At 45.0% G+C, this 19,828-nt stretch overlaps 1 protein-coding gene across 1 annotated transcript in view; it reads left to right on the top strand.

The window, feature by feature from the left end:
• Window positions 1–19,444, top strand: part of Ttf1 (transcription termination factor 1) — a 21,229-nt gene extending 1,785 nt beyond the window's left edge. The window contains 9 exon segments of the mRNA XM_031369563.1: window positions 2,392–2,654; window positions 3,336–3,414; window positions 5,831–5,961; window positions 6,692–6,926; window positions 11,703–11,792; window positions 13,338–13,403; window positions 16,640–16,725; window positions 17,617–17,794; window positions 19,150–19,444. Coding sequence (XP_031225423.1) covers window positions 2,392–2,654; window positions 3,336–3,414; window positions 5,831–5,961; window positions 6,692–6,926; window positions 11,703–11,792; window positions 13,338–13,403; window positions 16,640–16,725; window positions 17,617–17,794; window positions 19,150–19,168 — 1,147 coding nt within the window. The 3' untranslated portion in view covers window positions 19,169–19,444.
• Window positions 19,445–19,828: the final 384 nt, after the last annotated feature.

A 19,828-nucleotide genomic window follows, 5' to 3' on the forward strand; every position in this document is an offset into this window, starting at 1 on the left:
CTACAGAGTGAGTTCCAGGACAGTCAGAGCTATACAGAGAAACCCTGTCTTGAAAAACCAAAAAAAAAAGAAGATCTTAGAAGCTATAGATCTGAGACCATGTGTCACAACTTAGCAGTACTTACTGAGCAGTTGCTGGCCGAGGAATGTTAAAAATCACCTTTTAAAAATGTTTCTTCATGGGGCTGGAGAGATGGCTCAGCAGGTAAGAGCACTGACTGCTCTTCCAGAGGTCCTGAATTCAATTCCCAGCAACCACATGGTGGCTCACAACCATCTGTAATGGGGATCTGATGCCCTCTTCTGGTGTGTCTGCAGACAGCAACAGTGTACTCACATACATTAAATAATAAATAAATAAATAAATAAATAAATAAATAAATGTTTCCTCATTGCATGTATTTATAATGTATGATAGTGTACTGCATAAGTGCTCTTTCACACAAATATGCACTGTGCATTGAGTGAGGGGCCCCTGACCCTGGGAGCCAAAACAATGAAGAGATTTAGAAACAAACAGGTTAAGCAATACACCCCAAGCACCTCACATGGATACAGTTACAGAGCAGTATCTTGGGGCCCCCCTTTTCAGAATACCCCCTCATGTTGTATTATGAGGTGGAACAGGCTGAGCTCAAACTCTCAATCCTCCTTCCTCAGCTTTCCAAGTGCTGGAATTAACATTTGTGCATCACCATGCCTTGCTCCAAATATAAATTACTGGGTTATTTAATTTTGTGGTATGTATATATGTATGCATGCGTGCATTATTTGGGCCTGAGGTTAGCTGCACACCAATCGCTAAGACAAAAGTCTCTAATATGATGAAGGTGTATTGAACATTTTCAGATTGATCAATCAGGGCCACAAGAAGAAAACCTAATTGTGGTACCTGTCTGTCCTCAGGGCAGATTTTTTATATGAAAACCAAGGTTCAAAGCTTTGAAGGCAAGCAGTGAAGTGGTACAATATTTTTGGCTAACTAGACAAAGTATTATTAGCTAACCTTTAAACTGACTGGTTCTGCGTAACGTATGAGGATGGTGAACAGGTGTGAACAGGGGAATTTTAGAATATTGAGATAACAGGGTACAAGTAATTCAACCATAACTTTTTGGCTTATTAATAACATTCTTCAGTGTCAGTTAAAATAATAAATATGAACTTAACTTCACCTTGTGAGTAACATGGAGTCCAAATACAATATGGCTACAGTTATGTTAAAAGGAGCAAGCCTCAACATATATAATAAACTTGAAACTAGGGCTGAGGATAAAGCACTTGACTAGCATGCACCCAGCACTCAATTTGATTTCCAGAATCTACATAAACTGAGCGTGCTGATACATGTCTAATCCCAGTACTCAGGAAGTGAAAACAGGAGTCAGAAGTTTAGGTCCATCCTTAGCTACATAGGGAGTTTGCAGCCAGCCTAAGCTCCATGAAACTCTGTCTCAACCAAACAGAACACCTAAAACCAGACAGGTAAACTCCTTAGTCTCCAAGTCTGCTAAAAAAAGAACTAGGTTTCACACATTTGATCCTTAATGATTGCATAAGGAACAGGAGTTCATTGTAAATTGTATTGTGTTTTGTTGATTTATAGAAACTGTGTGTTATTTCAGCAGGCTCATGCTAGCCCCTGTGAGCACCACTCGGAGTTTAGTGGTGTGGAGGTAGAGTGCAACTTCTTTTAGATTCTTCTAAAATGTCCATTGCTTTTTTTTTTTTTTTGAGACAGGGTTTTGTTCTGGAACTCACTCTGTAGACCAGGCTGGCCTCAAACTCAGAAATCCGCCTGCCTCTGCCTCCCAATTGCTGGGATTAAAGGCATGCGCCACCACTGCCCAATGTCCATTGCTTTTTAATATAACTATCTTAAAGATATTGAGGAAGCAAGCAAGTCCCTGTGGACTAGGCTGTCTGGAAAGACTTGGGGAGGAGAGATATAGTTTAGGCTAGAATTGAGGATTGGGACTGGGGAGCCAGTCTGTGCCAAAGATACCAGTGGGCTGCTCCTGCCCAGTGGGTGCTCCCAGCTGGTCTGAATATAATAGGTTTCCTTTGGGGCCCCAGGAGATGCTCTGTTAGTAAAGTGCTTCTTGCACAAACATGACCTGAGTTTTATTCCAGAAGCCTTGTAACAAAGCTGGGCCTGGTGGCATGTGCCTATAACCCTAACACTGGTGACGTAGAGACCAGAAGATCCTTGGGGCTTTCTGGCCAGCCAGTCTGGCAGACCTGGTCAATAGGAGAGTCTGTCTTCAAAAGAGATGGATCTGAGAATGATACCTGAGGTTAACCTGTAGTCTCCATACATGTTTACACACACACACACACACACACACACACACACACACACACGGGTAGAGACAGACAGACAGACAGACAGACAGACAGACAGATGAATGTAGTGGGTTTGCTTCATTACTGACAGTCTGTACTTTACTCCCTCACTCCAACTCTAGGTGTGGCTATTAGATTTGGCAAATTTTCTGCTAAAGAAAATAAACAAATAGAGAAAAATGTGCAAGATTTCCTGTCCCTGACTGGAATTGAGAGTGCAGACAAGCTGCTGTACACAGACAGATACCCAAACGAAAAGTCTCTGATCACCAACCTAAAACGGAAGCATGCCTTCAGACTGCATATTGGTAAGTGGGCAAAAGACCCAAGCCTCCCTCAGCCTCCCCACAGCTGCCTGCAGCCCCGTGGTGAGGAAGCACTCCCTCTGAATCCTGCAGGATTTGCAGTGGGTCTGTGTCTCTCAAGAGTGGTCCCACCCTGGCAGGCAGTGGTGGCGCATGCCTTTAATCCCAGCACTTGGGAGGCAGAGGCAGGCAGATTTCTGGGCTGGAGGCCAGCCTGGTCTACAGAGTGAATTCCAGGATAGCCAGGGCTACACAGAGAAACTCTGTCTTGAAAAAACCCAACAAAACAAAAACAAAACAAAACAAAAGGAGTAGTCCTTCAATAGATTTTGTGAAAAACTAACTAATTTTCTATCCTGTCCATTTGCCAGTAATTATGCAGTTAGTTTCTTTACCTGTTTTGTCATTCCTTCCACATAAAACACATCCTTCCACACATGATCTTCTAAATGAAGTGCTTTGAGCCAGATCCCTGCTAGAGGTCTGCTACTGAGAAAGGTAGGAGCTTAGTGGGTCTGTGTATCTTTTCTGACAGTACAGGGCACATGAAGCCCCAGCCTCTGCACACTGCTGCACATAATTTAATCGTGTTACAGAGGGCTCCACTAGGTTATTTTGGTGTCTGTGGCCATGTCTCACATTGGCCACCCACCACCTCTCTGACTGTCTTCCAACTCTCTGTAGGGAAGGGCATTGCTCGACCGTGGAAGCTTGTATACTATCGCGCGAAGAAGATATTTGATGTGAATAACTACAAAGGCAGGTAAGAAAGTCTCAGTGTGAGGACCAGAATTGGTCATGATGTCAAGAAACAAAATCTCCGTAGCCATGAGTGACAGGTGAGGGTCACAGAGGTTTTTGCATTGAAACCTGACTGGAGGTTGTTAGGTTTACACCGTTAAGATTCATTTTCGGGCTGGAGAGATGGCTCAGCGGTTAAGAGCACTGATTGCTCTTCTGAAGGTCCTGAGTTCGGATCCCCGCAACCACATGGTGGCTCACAACCACCCATAATGAGACCTGACACCCTCTTCTGATGGTTCTGAAGACAGCTACAGTGAATTACGCTGAAGTGAGAGGGGCCAGAGTTCAATTCCCAGCAGCCACACACATGATGGCTCACAGCCATCTGTACAGCTACTGTGTACTCATACACACAAATAAAAAATAAAATAAAATAAATCTTTAAAAAAAAAAGATTCATTTTCACTCCCAGTTCCTTAGTAAGCCTTCTGGGATTTTCTATCTCCTGTGTCCTCTGTATCTTTGTACCTGGGCTTCAGCACTGGGCATCCCCTGCCTTTCTTCCTGTGGCTCCTGTATGCTCTGCTCTCCGCTGCACAGTAAGCTCCCAGAGCCATAGTGTTCCCTTCTACCATGTGGTTCATACTCTTTTTCTCTTACCCCAAATAAAGTCCCCAGTTTTCATCTATGTCCAACATTCTGAATTATTTTTAAAATTACATTTTAATTTTTATTTATTTTGCGTACATGCTTTTTAAGTGAATCAGGAATCTGAACTGAGGCACTCAAGTTGACTTGGCAAACATCATACCTACTGTTCCATCTCCCAGCCCCATTCCCTCCCTCTCTCCCACCACCACTACCCATTGTTGCCTCATGCTCCCACCCACAATTCTTTCCTTTTTTAATCTAAAAAACTTATTTTGTATGTGTATGTGTGCATCTGACTCTATGTATGTGTATCACACATACACAGGAGCATACAGAGATCAGAAGAGGTGTAAGATCTCTTAGAACTGGGGTTGTAGGCTGTTGTGAGCCACCATGTGGGTGCTGAGACCTGAACTTGGGACCTCTGCAAGAGCAGTAAGTGTAGCTGGGTATGATGGTGCACACCTTTAATCCCAGCACATGAGAGGCAGAGGCAAGAGGATCTCTATGAGTTCGAGGCCAGCCTGGCCTACACAGCAAGTTTCAGGACAGCCAGGCCTACATAGAGAGACCTTATCTCAAAAACAACCAGAAAAGAATTGTAAGTGCTTTTTTACCACTGAGCTATCTATTCAGCCTTCATGTCCAGTTCATGTCCTTTAGCTTGTGGGCCTGTCTTTTTTCTGCTGAGCCATCTGTCCAGCCCACCGGGCACACTGTCTAATAATGAAGAGGAGTATGTCTGTGGTTTCCACAGTCCCCATTTGTGAGTGTACTTTCTGCAGACACAGGAGCGCTGTTGTGCTAGAGAAGGTCCTCATCAGAGGTTGTCACTATTCTACCAGACCTTTGTTTGACCATTGTCCCCGCCACCACCCTGGGTTATGATTTAGAAATCTAAGGTTATAACAATAGCTATTTCTTTGTTTCAGCCTTTATGGTGTTTAATCTCAAAACCTCTTTTTTTAGTAGCTTATCCTACTTTGATATTTAGTAGAATTAATTAAGGCACATATTTAAGTTAAGAACAAACTGACCAGGCCTTTTCCTCAGGCCTTACCTCCCAGAGCTATGCCATCTACTGTCCAGCCAAATTGGACCATATTGCCATATATGGTGAGAGTTAGTGCTATGCTGGGTTTAGAACACACAGCAAGCACAAACGCCCTTCAACACTGACTCCTGAAAGTAGTGTGCTGTGAACTTAGGTGGAAGCCAGGCCTTGTATTTACCAGGACATGTCAAGTCATGGAGTCACATCCCCAGCTCCAAGGAAGTTGGTTCTCACATTGATCATATGAATACTAAGTGAAGGGATTCTTCCATGTGGGGAGTGATACCTTGCTGAGTACCTTACATGATGTTGGTGGAAATTGTGTAATCCATGGGTCCATAGACCTAGAGCAGAGCAGGAAGAGATGCTCAGCTGAGGGGGCAGTCAGCTCTGTGGCCAGTGCAGTATTCCCTGCAGGGTGTCATCTAGGTAGCAGTACTGGTGCATGGAGACAGCCATGTGCAAGCCACCACAGAGACTGTGATGTAAGAACAGGCCTGGATGGTTTGATGTGGCCGATGAGAGACTGGGTTGACCTTGGCTTGTCCAGCCATGACTGATAGCATAATCACCACTGAAATGCATAGACAGTCAGTGAGGGGCTCCAGCTATGGGTGGGAGGGGCGTGGCTTCCTGTCAGTGCTGCCATTAGCTTTTTCCAAGGTTCTGCCACAGGATGCCGTTCCTAGTCTTGGACTTCATTAAACCTAACAATCATTTTCCTTCTCAGGTACAATGAAGAAGATACTAAGAAGCTGAAGGCGTACCATTCCCTCCATGGAAACGACTGGAAAAAGATTGGGGCCATGGTGGCCCGAAGCAGCCTCTCAGTTGCCCTCAAGTTCTCTCAGATTGGTGGTAGTAAGTGGCCTCTCTGTGAAATAAGCCCATGACTGAGCCAGTGTGCAGAGGCCTCTGTGGTCCACTCTTAGTGTGTGCTTCTTTTAAAGAACCTCTCTATGCCTGTTCGTTTGTCTTCTCTGTGTGCACTGACCATGCCTCAGTCTATACCCTGCAGCATGAACTGCTGCTTACGCCAGTCCAGAAGTTGGCCAGGAGGGAGCCCATGGGAGTGAGGTGTGCAGCCACTTTGCCCCAGAATGTTGGGCCTTAAACTGGGTGGAGTGGAACATGCCTTAAATCCCAGCTTTTGGGAGACAGAGGCAGGCAGATCTCTGTGAGTTTAAGGCCATTTGGCCTACATAATGAGTTCCAGGACTGCCTAAAAAAAACAAGCCAAAACAAAACAAAAAAGTTATGAGTTATTTTCAGTTTGTTTGAGCTATTCCCATTATTTTCTGGAAAGCGCCTGATTTACCATCCCCCCCCTTTTTTTTAAAGATTTATTCACTTATTATATGTAAGTACACTGTACCTATCTTTAGACATCCCAGAAGAGGGCATCAGATCTCATTATGGATGGTTGTGAGCCACCATGTGGTTGCTGGGATTTGAACCCATGACCTTCAGTAGCGCAGTCAGCTCTCTTAACCACTGAGCCATCTCTCCAGCCCTACCATCCCCTTTTTAATCTGCTTGGAAGTAAATAGATGAGCAACTGTGATACAAGATCATCCTTTTATGTCTGCAGATAGAAACCATGGTGCTTGGAGTAAGGCAGAAACCCAGAGGCTAATCAAGGCTGTGGAGAACGTGATCCTGAAGAGGATGTCTCCCCAGGAGTTAAGAGAGCTGAATTCTAGACTCCAGGAAGACCCTGAAGGCCGCCTGTCAATTGTCCGGGAAAAACTCTACAAGGGCATATCATGGGTGGAGGTGGAAGCTAGAGTGGAGACCCGGAACTGGATGCAGTGCAAAAGTAAGTGGTAAGTGTGAGGTTTCCTGCAATGGGGCTCTCATTTGTCTGGCCTGGGCAAGAGGTGCAGTGTCAGGAACACTCCGGTGTCCCCTGTATCTCCTTCACAGAATGTGCCTTGATTGACAGTGTGCCGGTGTGCAGCAGCATCTGTGCTCGGGTTTATTTCTTCCTCCTTTGGAACTAAGGACTGGCTTGGTGGTGCACACCTGTGAATCCAGTATGCAAGGGGTTGAGGCAAGAGGATCTCAAGTTCAGGACCAGCCTGAGCAGTAGACTAGCTGGACTTGTGACTCTTGACTACATCTTTCTATAGCTTAAGGTTGGCAGGTAGAATTTTTTTTTTAAATTAAAACAGCTTTTCCATACCCAATATTGTGCTGAGTAGTAACCCATAAGTTAGAGGTCTGCAAGACTGAAGCAAATGACAGAAATTAAGAGAATCCAAGGATGTCAGCACCTTGTGTGTGTAGTCTGCTGCCATGCAGTAGTTGCACTCGCACTGTGAGCTAGGTAGGCAGTCTCTGACCTCTTCTGTCTGCATGTTCCCCACCTGCTCTCCTTTCCAAAGTCCTGCAGGGTTGAACCTGCACAGTCAGCTACAGCCTGAAGATTTCTCGTGGGCTGGACCCACACTGTGTCCACAACACTCCTGACCTCACTGACTAAGCCAGCTCAGTCAGTCAACAGGTTCTCCAGGAAGAGAGGATTAAAAAGAAAGAAGACAATTAGACAAAGCCAGTTCTGAGGCTGAAGGGGCTTTTTTTTTTTTCAGTCTGCTTTTATACCACTTTAAGTACATGCAAAATAATAAGATCAGTTCTGGGTCAAGGATCAAGCAAGGCAATAAACAGAATTCCATAAACACCATTTCTAGGGGCTACTCGAGATAACCAAGACAAAAGGAATGCCACACATTCCTCAGCTGAGCCCACTCTTAGCTTTGCATTAACTCAAATGTAAGTATTCTTAATCTGAACCTGTTTTCCTGAGTCCTAGCCCAAAGTCAGATTCCCACCTGAGCTTATTTCTTTGTCCTGGCCAGATGTCAAATTCCGGCCAAGTTTCTAGAAGCAGCCCCAAAAGCTCTCCACATCTCGCCTTCCAAATGAGGGTAAAATCCATTACAGTACAATACTTTACATTAAAAGTAGACCCATGGATCACACTGTCCACACAACTTTCAACTCTGTTTGGGATATTTGGGTGCTTTTTTTGGGTTTTGTTCTGGGGCTCAGGTCCAGGATCAAACACAAGCTACATAGCGCTCCAGCACTAAGCCAAGCTCCCAGTCCAGTGTGTGTTTAACAGAAACTCCAAAGAACAGATAATGTTGGAAATATGTAAAGTACAGAGGAGCTGGAACCCTTTCTTCTCATATTTTAGGGTAGACTCTGGGCTCAGCTGGAGGCTGATGGGTCAGTGTTGGAAGGAATGATGGAGGGCTGTGCTGCTGTAGAACCAGCATAAGATGGGCACTGACTGCTCTTCCTAAGATCCTGAGTTCAATCCCAGCAACCACATGGTGACTCACAGCCATCCATAATGAGAGCTGACACCCTCTTCTGGTGCTTCTGAAGACAGCTACAGTGTACTTACATATAATAATAAATAAATCTTAAGAGAAAAAAATTAAAAAAAAAAAAGATGGGCAAGGTGTTTTCAATATGAATAGAAAAACAGGCACATGCCTCAGCCCCTGAAATGAGCTCATGCCCAGCCTCTAACTAGGGGTTGGGAAGAGCAGTGTGGATTCAACCTCTAAGGAGGTTGAAGGCAGGGGGCTTTTTAAGGGCTCAAGGCCAACATGGAACACAGAGGGAGATATTGATTGAAAACCAGAAGGTGCCAGGCAGTGGTGGCACATGCCTTTAATCCCAGCACTTGGGAGGCAGAGGCAGGTGGATTTCTGAGTTCGAGGCCAGCCTGGTCTACAGAGTGAGTTCCAGGATAGCCAGGGCTACACAAAGAAACCCTGTCTCAGAAAAAAAAAAAAGAAAGAAAGAGAAGGAAAACCAGAAGGTGAGGAGGGGAGAGAGGGAAGGTGAGGGAAAGTGAGTACGTGGGAGAAGTGATCTGTCAGGCTGCTGCTGAGTTGTGCTCCTTGAGAGCACTCCTGTTTTGTATTCTGACTGTCAGTGCTCACTGGGACACAGGCTGGCAGCCCAAACTCCAGCCACGTGCTGGCTCCAGGAATCAGCATGTGAGTTCTCAGCAGGCTTGGCATTGGTGTTCAGAGGCTAGCAATGGGAGCAAGAAAGCCACCTGTTTTGTTATTTGTTTATTTTTAGATGTATTTATTTGTATGTTTGAATGCTTTGCCTGCATATATGTTTGTGCACCACATTGCATGTTTGGTGCCCTCTATGGTCAGAAGAGGGCACTGGATCTCCTAAAACTAAAGTTACAGATAGTTGTGTAATCGTAGACTTTTCCATTTGTGCCCCAGTTCCTACAATAAGAGCTCTAAGACGTAATTATATATGAGTAAATGCTGAGGCCATAAGCTTAGGCTTCTTCCCCGACTGCCTCAGAGCTTAATTAGCCCATTTAGTCTATTTTATGAGTGCCACATGGCTGGTTACCTCTTCTCAGTTTTCCTAAGAGTTTAGGGTGAATCTCTTCCCACCTGACTCTATCCCAGAGTTCCTCTTTGTTGGGAGCAGCCTTGTTTGAATGTTAACTGCCTTGTCAGCCCTAAGTGCTTACTAGCACAAAGTCTTGGCCTCTGTGGGAAAGTACTAACCCAGTTGAAAATTAACAGGTGCCTTAGCTGCTAGCCCAGTTGAGAACAAACACCTATAGATCTTGCAGACAGGTACCTAGCAACCTATTTTGTTCTGTTCTTCTTGCTGAACTTTTTACCCAGCCAATATTCTGTTCTTGAGAACACCTGCATTCCCCAAAGACAGAATGACCCTGCACCCCCACTTACCCCCATCCTGTTTCTATGAGTATATAACCAGTGTGGGAAACAATAAAAATGTGTCAGCTTGATCAGACTTCTTGACTTGCTATCTGTTCCTTGCATCCCCCAATCCCCGTTCACTGTCCCTTGGGTCATGACACCTCTTTCCCTGTTGGAACTCCCACCTCCTATTTCCTGACTCAGCTCATTGACCAATCAGCTTTTTATTGACAGGTGATGCTTCTATACAGTACCCAAGAGATTCTCTCCACACAGTTGTAAGCCACCATACTAGTACTGAGAATTGAACCCACGTCCTGTAGACGAACAGCCAGTGCTCTCACCTGCTAAGCCATCTCTCGAGCCCCAATAGCCATTTATAAACAACCACAAGAACATTTGCATAGTATCCTTCAGTGCCTATAAATAGGCTTCCATTTCTCTCAAAAATTTCCTTTATGGGGCTAAAGAGATGTCCCAGTGGGTAAAGCATAAGGACCTGAGTTCAGATCTCCAGCACCCATGTAAAATAAAGACCAGGTGTCTGTAACCCCAAAACTAGGGATGGGATGGGTGGGTAGAGGCAGATCCCTGGAGTTCTTTGATTGTCCCTGTGTCAAACAATAAGGTAAAGAGCAATAGAGAACCAGTGCTCACCTCTGGCCTCCACATACTTGGGCACACACACTCACATGGGTTTTCCCAAAGCAAAGAAATCAAACCTCTTTGAACAAGACATAGTCAGGTCCTAGATTGCTACCTAATGGATACTGCTTAACAGTTTCAGACTAGGCTTAAGTCTTCACAAGGAAAGTCATCTACTCTGTGGGAAGAATAACGAACAGTTCCAGGGTTACATGTTGGCTCTGTTACTAGCAGACATATTACACCCACACCTGGCCCACTAACTCCACAAACCCTGTGTGTTTTAACTCAAGCAGGGATGGCAGTGTCTCTCCTGGTGCAGTCTGTAAAAGCTTCACTCCCTGCAACATCAGCAGTTCAGAATGTTCTTATTAGTTCACAGTTAATTGGGTCTAAAAACAGTCTTATTTCCACTAATACAATATCATAAAGTACAGCCGGTGAGTCAGCAGAGGAGCTAAAGAGAAAACATGGAAGCAAGAAGGACGGGGATGAGGGGAATGTGGGTAACTTATACCTGATGCAAGCTCTATTGCACAGGGAAGCCAGCGTGTTGATGTTTTCAAGGTGCGTTATGAAAATAGTGTTAATAAGCATACTGTGCTTCTCAATTGAAACATCCCACTTTTATAGAGCTGATAAATCTTCATGAGTAAAACCAAAAACTGTCATTTATCAATTTGAAAAAAATTTTCCTTTACAAAAATTTCATACCACAAAATAGACTCTCTCATGCCCATTATCCACATTCAACAGTGATGACCACTTTACCCATTTATTTATTCCTGCCAAGTAAATGAGAGCAATTTATATGATAAAAATATAGGAAAGTTGTACTTTTTAAATATTTATTTATTTTATGTATATGAGTACACTGTAGCTGTCTTCAGACACACCAGAAGAGGGCATCAGATTCCATTACAGATGGTTGTGAGCCACCATGTAGTTGCTAGGAATTGAACTCAGGACCTCTGGAAGAGCAGTTGGAGCTCTTAACCTCTGAGCCATCTCTCCAGCCTAGAATGTTGTACTATTAAAACTAAAATTAGCCAGGCAGTGGTGGTGCATGCCTTTAATCCCAGCACTTAGGAGACAGAGGTGGGTGGATTTCTGAATTCAAGGCCAGCCTGGTCTACAGAGTGAGTTCCAGGATAGCCAGGGCTACACAGAGAAACCCTGTCTCGAAAAAAGAAAGAAACTCAAATTAAACTATGCTTTTCTTTCTCTTTATAGGACAGAGATTCTTACCAAAAGGATGACCCATGGTGGGTTTGTGTATCGTGGGGTCAATGCCCTGCAGGCCAAAATCACCCTTATTGAAAGGTACCAAAATAGGGATGGGTACTGTGTGAGCCCTTATTTATTAATCCAGAGACTAGGGTGCTGCTGCTTGCACTCATCTTCCATGTGTGTCACAGTGAGGGTGTGACCTGCCTTTGAGCCTCTGTTGACCAACTTTGAATGAGGCTAATAAAGAGAAGTTACTTGTGGCCCAGTGTTTTGGGGAGTATGAGGGACAGACAATGCATGGCAGCCATACTGTGTACTTAGTCCAGGGTGTTATAGTTCAGTCTATAGAGCTGTCCCTGTGGGACAAGTTTGACAGCCCCACTGCACTGTAAATGTAACTTTTATTTGCCATATGTAATTGTCGTCTCAGAGGCTTGTTGCTAAATAAAGTCACCCTTTCTAGCTCTTTCTAATCTCTGGCTGGCTATTTCAACTCAGCTGTTCTCGCCCAAATTCTTTTCCATGCTGACTGATTCAAACAGGCTTTTCTCTTGGCTTCTGACTGAATTACTCTGCTTGGCCTCAAAGAAACTCTAGCAATCTGTTTTAATTTTCTGGCTCCTTCTCATTCTCTGGATCATTCTGTCTTTACCTGCAAGCTGTCTCTCTAAAACTATCCCTATAAAACTACTTTCACTTTCAAACATGGCTGCTTCCCTCTACAGCTAATTTTACCTTCATTGTTTGGGATTAAAAATATGAATTGTTTGGGATTAAAAATATGAATTAAGGACACGTCTACATTCTAGCCAGAGGGATTAAAGGTGTGTCTGTATTCTAACCGGATCACACAGACCCAGACGCTCTTTGGATCTGATCCCTTGCCAGAGCAGCCGTGTTGCTGAATTAAAATTCCTCTACACTACACTATAATCACACTGTTGGTGTGACTTGCATGGTTTTGTCCTGTCTATGCAGAGTCCTCATCACAGTAGTCCCAAGGGAAGTGGAGGCATGAGGATCTCTATAACATCTGTGAGTCTGACAGACCTAGGCTCATGATGCTGGAGGGTCAGCAAGAGCAGCAGAGGGCCTTGATTGTGGCCATTTGGTCTCGCTTCTATGTCCCAGCACTCTGTCATGCTTCCTGTGTTACACTGACTGACTATCCCCCACTCTTCCTTCTGCAAGAGAAACAGTTGAGCAGATCTGAAGAGACATCTCAGGTTACACAGGAGTGAGATCCTGGGTCTCACTGATTGGTAGTCATGACAGATTGAGTCAGTGGCCCAGACCCTCAGCTCCATTTATTTGTCTGTAGAATGGGGCTGATGGCACCCCTCCCTGTGCCACTGAGGGCCACTGTGCATTGAGTAGTGCACATACGTTGCTAGTAGTGTCTTGAGGAGTAGGCATGAGTATAGTGTACTATTCCTGGGAAGCTGTGTTGAATAGAGAGGTGGCTTTTCAGCCTACCTCCAAAACTCATTCTCTGACCTTGGACTAACTTTGGGCTAGGCCAGGCAGTGTACTCGAGAGGACTGGAATGGGGTGAATGCCCTTGGCCTTTCAGCTCTTGGTATTCTGTGAGCTTGTGGAGGTGGATTTCACTTTAAAGTTTTATTTTTTTTCTTACAGGTTGTATGAACTAAATGTGAATGATGCTAATGAAATAGATTGGGAAGATCTTGCTAGTGCCATAGGGTAAGATCACTTATTGAACATTAAGCTTATTCAATGATGAGAGGTTTTAAAATACTTTTTCTTTATGTTGTGTACCTGTATACAAGTGTGTATGTGCATGTGTATACAGTGAGTACATGGAGGTCAGAACTTGTGAGACTGTCTCTCCTTCGCCATGTGGGTTATAACAGGGATCAGTCTCAGTTTACCAGGCTCTGTGGTGGCACCCAGAGATAACTTTCAATATGTGACTACCTATCACATCTTATCAGGCCTAAAATTCATGGTGTATGTGGAATTGTGTATGAGTACAGGGAAGTGACTAGAAAGATATCTCAGTCTACAGTGTTTGCCACTGGAGCACAAGGATCTGAGTCCAGTCTCATCGTGTATCAAAACTAGACAGGGTGACAGCATCTGTAGCCCTGGTGCTGGAAGGGTGGGCAGAAATCCAAGGACCCCCCTGAGCTCCAGACTGTCTCAAAAGATAAGAGAGACATAATAGAGGAATACTTCAACCTCTGTCCTCCACACATAGCACCGGCTCACACTGGGTCATCTCTGCACCGTGTGCTTTGCTTTGCTTTGCTTTCTCTGTGCAGGTCTTGCTATATAGCCCAGGTTGGCCTCAAACTCACCATCTTTCTGCCTTTAAGTTCAAGAACTAGGGAACTTTTTAGGGCTAGCAGTCCACATCCAGAAGCAGTGGAATGGTGTTGCTGATTGACAAGTGTTCCACAGTCCCAGAATTCTCACCTGCAACATTGAGGGAAGTCAGGGCAGGGATTGGAGGCAGGAACTGATGCAGAGGCCAGGAACACTGCTTGCTTAGCCTCCCTCCTTATAGCACTCAGGTTCTTCCACATTCAAAAACCTGCTCCATAGGCCAGTTTGGTGGGAGCATTTCTCAGTTGAGGTTCCCTCTTTGAAAATGTTTCTGGCTTATGTCAGACATAAAAGTAGCCAGCACAGTTTGACTTTGTGGGATTTTTTGTTTGTTTGTTTGTTTGTTTTTGTTTTTGTTTTTAAATAGAAAATAGGTTACATTGTCCAGAATAAGAGAGGCATGAAAAGGAACAGTGGGTAGCCTTCTGATCACAGGAAACCAGCCTCTGGGTCCCTTCCCAGAGCATTTGTGCAAGAGGCCTACAGGCCCTGTACCACTCCACTGTCAGAGCTAGCTCACGGTGGCCCTGCACTTTTCTCCTCCGCCTGTAAGGTCTCCAGGGACTGCCTTTCAGAGGGCTAGCTTTGACTGAGTCAGTCTTTTTTTTTTTTTTTTCAAAGATTGATTTGTTTATTTTTATGTATATGCATACACTGTAGCTGTACAAATGGTTGTGAGCCTTCATGTGGTTGTTGAGAATTGAATTTAGGACCTCTGCTCACTCCGACCCAAAAATTTATTTATTATTATAAATAAGTACACTGTAGTTGTCTTCAAATGCACCAGAAGAGGGTGTCAGATCTCATTACAGATGGTTGTGAGCCACCATGTGGTTGCTGGGATTTGAACTCAGTCAGTGCTCTTACCCACTGAGCCATCTCACCATCCTGAGTCAGTCTTTTTATGATGGTTCCTCGTTTGCATTCTCTCCTTGCTCTTTCCCTCTCTTACACTCTGGCAGGCTTGACCCTGAGTGCCCCCCTTCTCTTTGTTGTTCCTCTGTTGCTCTCTGAGTCTGCTCTTCAGCTTCCTGAGAAGTCTTCTTCTCTAATAGGCTCTGCCTTTTCCTAAGTGTTGCTTTACTAACAATGCCTAGTTGTTTTTAACTTTTTATCAGAAATTTATACAGATGAAGGAACAAATGGACCTCTGTGTACCCACCCCTCCTCAGAAGCTGGTCATATCTGACCAGCTAACTCAGCTTTGTCCGCCTCTTCTGCTTGTTTTCTTTTTTTTTTTTTTAAGGTTTTTTGAGACAGGGTTTCTTGGTATAGCCCAGGCTGTCCTAGAACTCACTCTGTAGACCAGGCTGGCCTTGAACTCAGAGATCCGCCTGCCTCTGCCTCCCAAGTGCTAGGATTAAAGGCGTGTGCCACCACCGCCCGGCTTTGTTTTCTTTTCTTAGTAAATTATATATCTGCTTTATAGCCTTGCTACCCTGCAGGATTTGAAAAGTCTCTTTGAGTAATTCCATTTGGAAATCAGTAATTCGCTTTCTAGAAATACATCCTACAGAATCAACTCTCAGTGTACTTGCAGTAGTTATGTGCAGAATAACCCGCTGTGGTGGCATACCCATGATTGGAAAGGGACTGAGTGTGTGGCTCAGCTGCCTAGCATACACAAAGCCCTGGGTCCTTCTCCTAGTACCACATAGAATCAGGTGTCAGCATTCACGGGGTAAAGGCAGTTGTCAGGGTTCTGAGTTATTCAGGACAATCAAAGAAAGAGGGTTACGGCATAATATAATCCAGCTCTGAGGCAGTCGGGAGGCCCAGCCTCAATGAACTGGACCTTGAACAAGCCAGGCAGAGCGTATTTCTTGATTGTTACACAAAAGTTGTTTTTTTGGGTAAAATAAGTTCCTCAAACCAGAACCCCTAATCTATGTGTTTCATGAAGGAACACAGCACGGCACTGCAACTTTAATCCTCATTGCTGGCTGTTTGCAGTAACCAATAATGCAAGACACTCCAGGTGTACCCGGACTGTCTTGTAACCAAAATCATGCACAGGCTGGGAAGCTCCTTCAGAAATGCAACTCTGGCCAGGCAGTGGCGGCGCACGCCTCTAATCCCAGCACTTGGGAGGCAGAGGCAGGCGGATTTCTGAGTTCGAGGCCAGCCTGGTCTACAGAGTGAGTTAGTTCCAAGATAGCCAAGACTACACAGAGAAAACCTGTCTGGAAAAAAAAAAAAGGAAGAAAGAGAAAGAAAGAAAGAAAGAAAGAAAGAAAGAAAGAAAGAAAGAAAGAAAGAAAGAAAGAAAGAAAGAAAGAGAAATACAACTCTATAGATAATAGGAAAGAATCACTGTTTTCCACAAAGATTTCTTCAAGGTCAAAATATTTTTAGAAAACAACTCTTTATTCTGGTGTCTACTCTAGATACAGTAAAAAAAACAGCCATTTTATTCTAATGTTTACCCTAGATACAGTGATTTTCTAGGCTTGCATCACAGGCAGGAGGATCAGGAGTCATCCCTGACTGAATAAAATGTCCCAGGCCTGCACGGAATACATAAAGACCCCATCACAAAAAGAACTGACAGCGTGCTCACTGATGTTTTTCCTTACCTTTCCTTTCTAAAGGGATGTTCCTCCACCTTTTGTTCAGGCAAAATTTTATAAGCTGAAAGCTGCCTGCGTTCCCTTTTGGCAGAAAAAGACTTTTCCAGGTCAGTATGCAAATCCTTGTTTAGTTAGGAGTATGGGGTGGTCCCAATGTGGTGATCCCAACAATACGGAGGCAGAGGCATTGGGATCTCTGTGATTCAAAGCCAGCCTCTGCTATACAGCATTACCTGAGCCGTATGAGAACCTGTCTCCACCCCTCAGGCTGAGTCCAGGGCTCTAACAGGTTCTCAGGGCAGTGTGCTGTGCTCTGCTGACTCATAAAGAGGTTGTGCCTGGAGCCATAGACAGGGACCCTTCCCGAAGAGTGTCCTAAAACACTGTTCTGTAAAGTGCAGACATAACTACCCAGCTCATCTCCTCGCTGAGGCCATGATTAATGCTTCAGTGCCCTTATTGCAAAAGCCGATTAGAGGAAGCTGGGGAATTGTCTCAGTAAAGTGTTTACTAAGCAGCTGTGTGTGTACACATGTGAAGCTGGGTGGTGGCAGTGCACACTTATGATCCCAGTTCTAGAGAAACAAAGACAAGACTCTAGCCGAGTCAACAGAGCTGCCCTGTCTGGAGAAGAGAGGCAGAGAACAATTGAGGAAGCACTGACATCAGCCTCTGGCCTCCAAACAAATGCGCACTTGTGTGTGCACATGTGTATACCAGAGAGTCACCTGTACCGATGATGATGATGATGATGATGATGATGATGATGATGATGATGATGATGATGATGATGATGATGATGATGATGATGGAGGAGGAGGAGGAGGAGGAGGAGGAGGAAAGAAATAATAATGTCTGTCTTGTAGGGTTTTTTCCAAAGACTGTGTAAGTGACTACACCAGATAAATTGGCTCTTCCACGTGCTAATAGGTGTGGGGCATTATTGTTAAGGTCCTGCAACCTTTGACCTTAATTAGAGGCTTATATCTTTTCTGCAGAAATCATTGACTACTTATATGAGAACAGTCTGCCTTTGCTGAGGGAAAAGTTAAACAAGAAGATGGAGAAAAAAGACAGGCAGATCCAAACACCCTCGGCTCCCAAACAAGACTTCCTGTTCAAAGACATCTTCCATTGCGATGATGACAGTGATGAAGCGGGTTCCGAGGAGCCTGGGTGAGTGCAGGCCACTGATTCCTGCCCTGTTTGTTAGGTTATATGTGCACATGTGACAGTCAGCTCCTCTTTGCAGTAGTTCCTAGGTAGCTTACCTCTGAGAAGGGGTCGCTCTGGCCCTTCTGTCTGCGGCCCCAGTCCATGCTTTGCTGCTGTTGCTCTGTGCCTGGAGGCAACACACATGAGAGCAAATCATTTGCCTCATAACCAGAAAGCAAAAGAGAGCAAGGGAATCCCACAGTCCTTTCAAGACCCACGCCCATTGACTGAAGAACTCCATGAGCAACCACTTACACTGACACTGCCCTGGGAACCTGGCCTTTAACATGTAAGCCTTGGGGGAGTAGCCAGATCTGGCCAGGCAGAAAGATCTTCAGTCCTGATGTCTGTTAAAAATGGTGTGGTGGCTGGACGGTGGTGGCGCACGCCTTTAATCCCAGCACTTGGGAGGCAGAGGCAGGTGGATTTCTGAGTTCGAGGCCAGCCTGGTCTACAGAGTGAGTTCCAGAACAGCCAGGGCTACACAGAGAAACCCTGTCTTGAAAAACCAAAAAAAAAAAAAAAAAGGTGTGGTGACAGGTGGATCTGAGTTGGAGGCCAGCCTAGTCTAGAGAGCAAGTTCCAGGACAGCCAGGGCTACACAGAGAACCCTGTCTCAAAATAGCAAACAAACAAAATGATGTAATGGAGCTAGGTGGTAGCACACACCTTTACTTCTAGCGCTCAGAAGGCAGAGATAGCCTGGTCTACACAGTTCCAGGACAGCCTGGTCTACAGAGAGAGTTCCAGGACAGTCTGGGCTGCACAGAGAACCCATCTCAAACAAACAGACAGATGGTATGCTGGGTGAGTGAGCATTGAAACACAAGGGCTGGAGAGAAGACCATGTCAGTGTGGTGCTTACTCGCAGTGGAGTCAGATCCCAGCACTCATGTAAAGAGTGGCCTGGCCATGGTAGCATGCATGCTACCTTTATTTGGGCTGTGGATCTTCAGGAAGATCTTCAGGGCTAGGTGACCAAACTAGTCTAATGAGAAAGTCACAGGGCCAGTAAGCAAAGGAGATGAACAAAACAGCTCCTGAGGAGGAACACCACCAGAAATTGTCCTCTGGACTCCACATGCACATACACACACATCTTTAAAAGTATTTGTGTTCACATTCAAGTTGGTATGATTATGAGAAGCACACGTGTGAGCTGACTAAATACTTCTGTACCATTGTATTGAAGCAATTACACTGCTGGTCACATTGTACCAATGCAGCCACCAGCCCCAGGTGCAGCAGAGAATACTATACCCAGTCACATAAGAACACTGGCCTCTCCTCACGACTGTCACTATGCTTTCTTCCAGTGCCTCTGATGTGCAGTGACTGGATTGCCACTTCCCTCCAACTGGTCTCTGTTCCCTTGGACCTCTGTTGTGCATTAGCCATAGATCCTGCTTGCATATGATGCCTCTCCCATGCCGGGCATCAAATTCACATAGTGTTCTGCTGGAGCACTCGTATTCTTCATAGAAGCTCAGCTGTTAGTCTTGGAAGAGTCTGTCCAGCTTCAAAAGTCTGTCAGCTGGAGCACAGCCCCCACTGGATTCTCAGGACTGGGTGAAAGGGGTGCTTTTGGGTCAATCAAGAGAGTTAACCAAACTGTAGGTGTTTCAGAGAGAGAACTTAGGGTTTAGGCAACAAGAAGTATTCCACAAGATCTATGCATGGCAGTGTACACTATGCACTGTGGAGTTGGGGGCGGGATATACACAGGATTGAGGACAACCTGGGAAATTTCCCTACCAGCTGTCTTCATACCCAGGCTGTCTGCTGCTGCTGCCACCCTGCAGAGAAATGTGTTCATGTGTGTCCCTAGTAGAACACTGCTGCAAGGGAGTCTGGGACACCCAAGTGTTCAGACTTCTGTCCCACCTGTGCCAGGGAGACAGAAAGGAAAGTGTGGCTAATGAAACCATATACTGCTGCCTCCGTTGGTGCCACTCGGCAATCTCCTGTCCCCTGAGAACTCTCAGATGGAATTTC

This window comes from Mastomys coucha, unplaced genomic scaffold, assembly GCF_008632895.1.
Source record: "Mastomys coucha isolate ucsf_1 unplaced genomic scaffold, UCSF_Mcou_1 pScaffold15, whole genome shotgun sequence".
In the NCBI taxonomy this organism is placed as follows: Eukaryota; Metazoa; Chordata; class Mammalia; order Rodentia; family Muridae; genus Mastomys; species Mastomys coucha.